An 8,646-nucleotide genomic window follows, 5' to 3' on the forward strand; every position below is an offset into this window, starting at 1 on the left:
ACAACTGTAGTCCACTGGACGGGAGGCCGGGGCCTGGCCGGAGCAGCACGGCGGGTGCCTCTGGCCCGGCTGGGGAGCGAAAGCCCACAGCTCCCCCTCTCCAGGCGCCCAAGGACCCTCAAGGCGCGGGGCTCACACTTGAAGCCTGGGAACGCGCAGACAGGAAACCCACTTCCTCCTAAGCAGTTTCTTGCTCGCCGGATGAGAGGCGCCCAATTGAAGCAGAATGATCCTCATCTACTAATATCCAGCGTGGCCACAAAGCGACTGGCCATTTACGCCGCCACTTTAAACAAAGATATTTGGTTATTCCCGGGGAAGCAAGTGCACTTTTGCATGGCTGAGCTCCGGGCGGAGGCGAGCCTCAGCCCAGCCTCCCGCCTGCTGGGCTGCTCGCGCCTTGGGATTCGCCCCCTCCCGGCCAGCTGGTCCCGCCGGGGTTCAGGCTCAGTTCCGCCCGGCAACAGGCGGGCGGGTACTCACGACGCTCCCAGCCCGCGCCCTCCCTGAAGCATCAGAGGGGAAAACAGCGTGGCCCTGGGCTCGGGTGCTGGGGCTGTGATGTCCTCGGAAAGTCAGCTCCAGCCCCAGAACCCCGCGTGTCCGGGCGATGGGCGAGGGTCGGGGACACCAGGTTTGTTCGAGGTGGGGCAACTTCAGCAATGGCCCTTCGGGTTAGTGCCCCCCAGCTTCCCAGCACTAGCGGCCAGTAGTGTGCTTGCCTTGGCCGGGAATGGGGGTGGGGAGAGGGAGCCGCGTGTGGGTTGGGGGGGGCGTGATGTAGGGGGCCCTGGACCGCTGAGAAGACCCTGAGGTGGGGGGAGGGGGACGCGGGGATCTGGGACAGCCTCTCGGAGGCAGCCGATCCCTTGCTCAGCGTCCCCTCCGCCCGCTGGGATTCTCTCTCGGGTAGGGGGAAAGGGGGCGGGGAGCAGAGGTGTCCCTCTGACGGCGGCAGAAGAGGCAGACAGACGGACAGACACGCAGACCAACAGTGCGGCCCCAGGGTTCGTCCCCAGACTCGCGAGCTCGTTTGGTGGCGACTGGGGCTCGGCGCCGCGAAGCCCGATGTGGTCCGGAGGCAGTGGGAAGGCGCGGGGCTGGGAGGCCGCGGCGGGAGGGAGGAGCAGCCCCAGCAGGCTCAGGTGAAACCCCTACCCTGTCCCTTGGCCCCCTCCCTCTAAAGACTTGTCCCCGCCCGGGAACCCCGGCTGTATTGGAAAGTGGTTCACTTTGTAACTCCGAAAGTTGGTTGCAAAGCAGCATTCACCTTCCTTCCTCCCCACCATCCCTCCTCCTCGGCTACTCCTCACCCCACCTCTTGCCCTCCCCTCTCTCGGTTCCCTCCTCCTTTCCCTCCCCCCCGTCTCCCCCCGCGCGCCGCCCGCACCCCACAAAAAATGGGGTGGGGGTGTCCGGGGAGCGGGGGAAAGAAATGCTTTGGGTCGCGTCTCTGCCTCTCTCTCTCTCTCTCTCTCCCTCTTTGAGACCTAAAAATCTTGACAAGTGAAACTTAAAGGTGTTTACCTTGTCATCAGCATGTAAGCTAATTATCTCGGGCAAGATGTAGGCTTCTATTGTCTTGTTGCTTTAGCGCTTACGCCCCGCCTCTGGTGGCTGCCTAAAACCTGGCGCCGGGCTAAAACAAACGCGAGGCAGCCCCCGAGCCTCCACTCAAGCCAATTAAGGCGGACTCGGTCCACTCGGTTACGTGTACATCCAACAAGATCGGCGTTAAGGTAACACCAGAATATTTGGCAAAGGGAGAAAAAAAAAAAAAAAGCAGCGAGGCTTCGCCTTCCCCCTCTCCCTTTTTTTTCCTCCTCTTCCTTCCTCCTCCAGCCGCCGCCGAATCATGTCGATGAGTCCAAAGCACACGACTCCGTTCTCAGTGTCTGACATCTTGAGTCCCCTGGAGGAAAGCTACAAGAAAGTGGGCATGGAGGGCGGCGGCCTCGGGGCTCCGCTGGCGGCTTACAGGCAGGGCCAGGCGGCTCCGCCGGCCGCGGCCATGCAGCAGCACGCCGTGGGGCACCACGGCGCCGTCACGGCCGCCTACCACATGACGGCGGCGGGGGTGCCCCAGCTCTCGCACTCCGCCGTGGGGGGCTACTGCAACGGCAACCTGGGCAACATGAGCGAGCTGCCGCCGTACCAGGACACCATGCGGAACAGCGCCTCGGGCCCCGGATGGTACGGCGCCAACCCAGACCCGCGCTTCCCCGCCAGTAAGTGAGGCCGCCCCACTGCCGGGCCGCGGGCTGAGCACGGGAGGCGCGGGGAGAGCAGCCCAGCAGGCGCAGCGCCTGCCGGCTGCGCACCGGGCGTCAGGGTGGGCGGCCCGGAAGCCGCGCCAGGGAGTAGGGTGCGGGAGCTGGGGGTTCTTCCCTCTGCTGGACTGAGGGGTCCCAGAAGAGACACTTGGTAACGCTGGGGTCTTGCGGGCAGGTGCGAGTATTCGGCGTCTCCCAGATGCGGCCGACTGGCAGCCCTGCTCGGCTCAGGAGACCTCAGAGTGCCCAGGGATCGCCCTCCCACCCCCCCAAAAAACTAAGGGAGCTGGGGGCAAGCAGGGAGCAGAGAGGTGCGGCCTGGCCGGGCGGGAGGCTGCCCTACTGCGACGCGCTGAGGGGACCCGCCCGGCTGGCTCTCCAGTCTAGGCAGGTGGAAGGGCGCGCGGCTTCAGAGGGGGCTCTAAACGGGCCGAGCAAGTGCCCTCACTGGGGCTGACAGGAGAGAGCGGCCAAGAGGCAGAGCGTCTGGGACTTTAGCTTTCGAAGGTGAACACCCCACTCTCCCAAACTCCCAAAGTTGGGGTCTACGGCGGGACCCCAGCTCTTGGTCTGGGCCCAGTTCGCCGCCTGTGGCCCGCTCACCCAACGACTCTGGCCAGGGTTGGGCAAGAAAGGACCAGAAGCGGCCTTTCTCCACTTTGCTTTTGGGCTGGAGCCCTGTGACTGAGGGAGGCAACCGGGGTTGAGGTGGGGAGCGTTCCAGCAAATCCCTCGACGGCACGGCCTGGGGCAGGCGCTAACTCTCCTTGGAACTTAGGCCTCTCAGGGCGGAGGCGGCCTAGGTGAGGAGGGCGCCGTCGGGGTGGGCCGGGCCGGCCAAGGGCGCGGAAGGCCGAGGTGGCCCGGCCCGGCCCGGTCCCCGCCGACGCTGTGCGTTTGTCGCTTACAGTCTCCCGCTTCATGGGCCCGGCGAGCGGCATGAACATGAGCGGCATGGGCGGCCTGGGCTCGCTGGGGGACGTGAGCAAGAACATGGCCCCGCTGCCAAGCGCACCACGCCGGAAGCGCCGGGTGCTCTTCTCGCAGGCTCAGGTGTACGAGCTGGAGCGACGCTTCAAGCAACAGAAGTACCTGTCGGCGCCCGAGCGGGAGCACCTGGCCAGCATGATCCACCTGACGCCCACGCAGGTCAAGATCTGGTTCCAGAACCACCGCTACAAGATGAAGCGCCAAGCCAAGGACAAGGCGGCACAACAGCAACTGCAGCAGGACAGCGGCGGCGGCGGCGGCGGCGGCGGCGGGGGCGCCGGGTGCCCGCAGCAGCAGCAAGCGCAGCAGCAGTCGCCGCGCCGCGTGGCCGTGCCGGTCCTGGTGAAAGACGGCAAACCGTGCCAGGCAGGCGCCCCCGCGCCGGGCGCCGGCGGCCTCCAGGGCCACGCGCAGCAGCAGGCGCAGCAGCAGGCGCAGGCGGCGCAGGCGGCCGCGGCGGCTATCTCCGTGGGCAGCGGTGGCCCTGGCCTGGGTGCACACCCGGGCCACCAGCCGGGCAGCGCGGGCCAGTCCCCGGACCTGGCGCACCACGCCGCCAGCCCCGCGGCGCTTCAGGGCCAGGTGTCCAGCCTGTCCCACCTGAACTCCTCGGGCTCGGACTATGGCGCCATGTCCTGCTCCACCTTGCTATACGGTCGGACCTGGTGAGAGGACCCCGGGCCGGGCCGGGCCCAGCGCGCTGCCTCATCGCTTTCCCTCCTGCCGGCCACACGTCACCAACCACCCGCCGCTCCCTGCGCTTCGACTTTTCTTAAGAGTCTGTCCCGTTTAGACCAAGGGAAAAAACACAAAAGCCAAACTGCTGGACGTCTTTTTCTTTTTCTTTCTTTCTTTCTTTTTTTTTTTCTTCTAAAATTTGTGGGAATTTTTTTAAAAAAGAAAATAAAAACAACCAAGTGAATCCAATTCTTTAAGGAGTCTTTAAACCGAGAAGGACATAACAAAAAACAGCTTTTGGGGTGTCTGTTAGGTGATTGAAATGCGTTTCCCTCGCTCAGGCAGGGTGCAGTTTGGAGAGGGCTCTACAGTGACACAGCTCTGGACTCTAAAGATCGCAAACTTCACTCTGGGTACACTGTGCCAGCAAGGTGGACTCGCTTGTAAATACCAGGATTTCTTTTGAAGGGGAGATGGGGGCTGGGGAGAGGAAAGACTCTACGACAGGACCCGCATGTCATTGACACAAAGGAAATGCCCCCTCCCAGCGCTCGCTGGCCGCGGAGGCTCAGCCCCGGGAAGAGCCCTGGCTAAAATTGTTTTATGTTTGATGTGAACTTGTAGCTGTAAAATGCTGTCAAAAGTTGGACTACACACCTAGTTTTTAGAAATCTGTACATTTTGTTGTAAAAAAAAAACAAAAACAAAAACAAAACCCCAGTCCCTGTCCCCAGCCCATCATATTTTTTATGGGCATTGACAAATCTGTGTATATTATTTGGCAGTTTGGTATTTGCAGCGTCAGTCTTTTTCTGTTGTAACTTATGTAGATATCTGGCTTAAATATAGTTCCTAAGAAGCTTCTAATAAATTATACAAATTAAAAGGATTCTTTTTCTGATTAAAAGTCCACCTTTTGTTTGGTTTTGATTTGGCTTTAAAAGGCTTTTTTTTTTTTTTTTTTTTTTGTGGTGGTGGGGGTGGCTCATCATTGGCCTGATGGGAATTGGCATTGTTTGGGAGCTAAAAGGATCCTAAACCAGCTAAGGAGCTGGGCCCAGAGTCCTTGTCCCATAGGGAAATAGAGTTTTGTTCTGTCTCCAAATTGAGTAGAACCAAACCTTGAACAGTCCTGGGACTTGGCAATATAGAGGAAAAAAGCTGAACTACTTCCATCAGGAGGGAAAGGGAGAACAGAAGAGAAAGAGACCAAAGGACTAGTTTTTAGATCCAGGCTTCTGTTTTTTGAAACCTCAGAAGTGTCTCCTGTGGTCTTATACAGCTAAGTCAACAATTAAAACTTTAAAACGTTTTAAATAACATACATTTTAAATAATCCTGAATGAGAGATCATTTTTACGGAACAGATGGTCCCTGTAGATTTCAACACCAATCCTTATTTCTAATCTGCTGCAGAGCCTCGTCGGAATTAGAATCTGGTGGGAGGCTGTTTTCAAAAATGGGGAAGTCTATCTGGGTCTCGTTTCTGCTCTGAAACAACTATCCCCACTTAGAGTTGGACATGGATCCCCAGCCTCTCAGGGTCCTTCTGGCTCTGGGAGATTTTTTTGACTTGGCTACTGGCCTGGAGACACTGAAGGCAGGACTTTGGAAGCTGGGCTTTCCCTCTTTGTTCCACCAGTTTCCATCTCTGGGCTCCTAAATATCTTTGTAGTAAGGAATCTTTCTCCTGTTCTCAACTTTCTACTTCTCACTGCCCCGGCCACCCCTGCCACCCCAGCAAAAAAAAAAAAAAAAAAAAAATCTTCAATCTTTCTTACTACTTTGAATTTCCCAGTCTCTTTGGTACCCAGATGTGGTTGATGGGGAACTATCAGGGTTGCCCTAGAGAAGGGAGGAGGGAAGAGTGGTTCTGGACAGAGAGAAATCATAGCCCCTAGATGGGCTGTTGCCCCTTCTGTGTCACCTTTGAAAAACCTTCCTAGCAAAAGTGGGTCCCTCTTAGCCTGAAAGTGTTTGTGGCAGATTGATTCATACTTGCTTTGTACTCAATTCATGCCTAGAATTTCTTTTTCCTTCTCTTCATGTTTTCTTCCTCTCTTTTCCTCTTATTCTGTCTCTCTCTCTCTCTGTCACCCAACTTCCACCTTACCCCACCCCTAGGAACTTGTGAGGGAAATTGCCTAGGCCAAGGCCTTGCTCCAGACCAGCAGTTCCTGGGAGGCTCCTCACCCCTGGTGCCTTATGAGTAGGGGCCAGGGTGGGCTTCATCTCCTGGGTCTGGCTACTGAGATATGGTTTCCAATATCCAAAAGAGACTCAGAGAATCCGAGGATGGTTGCTTGGGTCTACAGAGTGTGCTGGTGGGGGAAAATCTCAGGAGGCCTCCCATTTTGGAAAACAAGCAAAAATCAGTGAAGTTGGAACACTTGTGTTGGAATGAGCAGCTGTGTTCCCTGGACAGGTTGTGCAGGTGGTCAAATCACAGCTCAGCCCAGGGCCTTGGCGAGGGAGATGTTTGCTCTAAGGTCCCAATTCCGTGGGCATGGGAGCTTCCGCTTAACCTGCCCCAGGCCCAGCACAAGTCTGGTCTGGGGCGGGGGGCGCGGTGCCTACAACGGCAAGGACGGCTGCCCCCCCCCATCCTGGCCCAGAGGGGGCACCTGAGAGTCACAATTTTAGTGGGTTGTGGTACCCTCGGCCTTAACACCCTTGCGCTGGATGGAGTTTTATGAAATACATTCTTCTCCCTGCCACGTTGAGCCGGCTTAGTTTGAAGTCTGTTTACTTGTTGGGGATGGGGGAGGAGGGGGGAATGTGAGTTCAGCCGGGTCTGCGGATGGAACCGAGACTAACAGAGACTTGGCCGCTTCTCTCCATCCATCACCCCGGGTCCACCAGCTCCAGCTCCTGGCCCGGAGATTGTAGTAACTTCAGGAATCGGCCCTGGAACGCGAGCTGAAGCTTTTTGATAAAGAAATATGTGCGCGCTGGGCACAGCAAAAGACCTCAGGCTGGGGACATTCCCTACCCCACATCTCGGTGACCCCCTGCGAAGCCGATTGTCGTCTTCGCCTGGAGTGGCCCTCCCCTAGGTCTCCAGCATCTCTGGCCCAGGTTCCGGCCTGGAGAAATCAGCCTTTTGGGGATGTCCCTGGCGCTGAAGTGCTGGAAGGGCCAGAAGCTTCCCCACGTAGGGGGGCAGCGCAGTTCGCTCCAAGATCCCAGAGAAGCTGAGCGCCCCCGCCTAAGCACCCCACCCATCCCCAAGCCCCGAGGGCTGCGGAGAGTGGGGGAGATTTTGCAGACAGCATCCCCCCTTCCCTCCTCTCCCCCACCCCCACCCTACCAAGTAAACACGGGGACTTTCTCGAGAGCCCTGGAGGGCGGCTCTAGTGGCTTCGGGGCCTGAAACCCCAGGCTTGGCTTGTTTGATGTTTAGCATCCCAAAGCGCACGCCACCCCCGCCGCAGCCTCGGAACCTGGAGCTCTGGGTCGGAGAGGGAGGAAAGCCGCCCTCTCGGTCGGCCAGGCCAGGGGACTGGGCCAGGTTCAGGGAAGGCGAGAAGAGCGGGACAGAGATGCGCTGAGCGGGGGAGAAGGGAGTCCCGGCTGCCGCCGCCCCCAACAGAGACACTTGTGGGTACAGCTGGAGTCCTCAAGGCCGGGAGGCGGGTGGGGGCAGGGAATGCTTCAGCAGCCGGGGCAGCGGCTCTGGGATAGGGGCTGGCCCTGAGGGAGGTAGCTTGGGGCCCGCGAAGGAAAGCAGAGCCAGGCCGGGGCCGACGGTGCGAGAAACGCTCGGGGCACTGACTCCTGGAGGCGGAGGAGGCCCCGCGCGCTCCAGTCCCTGGGCCTCGAGGAGGCAAGGTCTTCTTCCCACTGCTTAGGACTTGGCCTTTCAAACGGGAAGACGTGCTCGGGAGCCTTCCCAGGGATTTGAAATCCTCCTGGGGGCAGGGTTAGGCCTGGGGCTGGCATCGAGGTCTCCGATTTTGAGACCCCGGGCAGGAATTCTCAGACTTTGAGGCCTCACACTCTCGAGCGCGCTCACCGGCGTGAGTAAGCGCGTCCGTGAGGGGCTCTCTCCAGGCGCGAGCGCACAAAAGGTAGCGCGAGTCTCTTCTCAGGCGACTCGAGATAAGAGGAAATGAGAGCGGGGTTTTCTGACTTCCAACTCATTAGGGACCAGGTAAGGTCAATGCTTTCTCTATTATGTCTTTATCTTAAAAGCGGGTCAATTTAAGATAAGGGAAAAAAAATCCAGGAACTGTGTGAACCGTGCTGATAAAGACTGACCCCTTTCCAGAACTAAAAGCAAGCCAGGCAGACATTCATTTTCTATAAACAAGAGAGTTGTGAGAAGCTGCCTTGAATTCTGATCGGATGTCTCCAGTCTCTCTAGACATCGCTCACCCCCTCCCCCAATTATTAGAGCGGGGAGCAGAGTGAGCGGGGATGTTATTTGTGGAGAACTAGAAAGCCTGTTGGGAAATGTGAATCTGAGATGATACGGTTCTTAGGCATGGTTTGCTGGCTTGTTTGTTTCAAATGCGTCTTTCTTTTAGAATGGAAGGAAAGTGACAGATATGAGTATTAGGAGGGCTGACGCTGAATGTTTTCCTTGTTCAGCCAGGTTCCTCTTAAGAGATGCTGGACACCACCTTCCTCTGGCCCTTCCTGACTTCCTGACTGGTGTGTTTGTGGTTGTGCAATTGTGTTCTTTTTGGCTCCAGGCCACCCT

The 8,646-nt window shown here is 58.1% G+C and overlaps 1 protein-coding gene across 2 annotated transcripts; it reads left to right on the forward strand.

The window, feature by feature from the left end:
- The first annotated feature begins 1,068 nt into the window (after window positions 1–1,068).
- Window positions 1,069–3,932, forward strand: NKX2-1 (NK2 homeobox 1). Of its 2 annotated transcripts, XM_034992570.1 has the most exons (3): window positions 1,069–1,145; window positions 1,843–2,228; window positions 3,184–3,932. In XM_034992570.1, the coding sequence occupies exons 1-3, from the start codon at window positions 1,069–1,071 to the stop codon at window positions 3,930–3,932; spliced, it is 1,212 nt and encodes a 403-aa protein (XP_034848461.1). The 2 variants fall into 2 exon arrangements, with proteins under 2 accessions (XP_034848461.1, XP_034848462.1); XM_034992571.1 differs by lacking the exon at window positions 1,069–1,145 and having other exon boundaries at window positions 1,489–2,228.
- Window positions 3,933–8,646: the final 4,714 nt, after the last annotated feature.

Source organism: Mirounga leonina, unplaced genomic scaffold (assembly GCF_011800145.1).
Source record: "Mirounga leonina isolate KUSES-001 unplaced genomic scaffold, KU_Mleo_1.0 Mir_82, whole genome shotgun sequence".
Taxonomy (NCBI): domain Eukaryota; kingdom Metazoa; phylum Chordata; class Mammalia; order Carnivora; family Phocidae; genus Mirounga; species Mirounga leonina.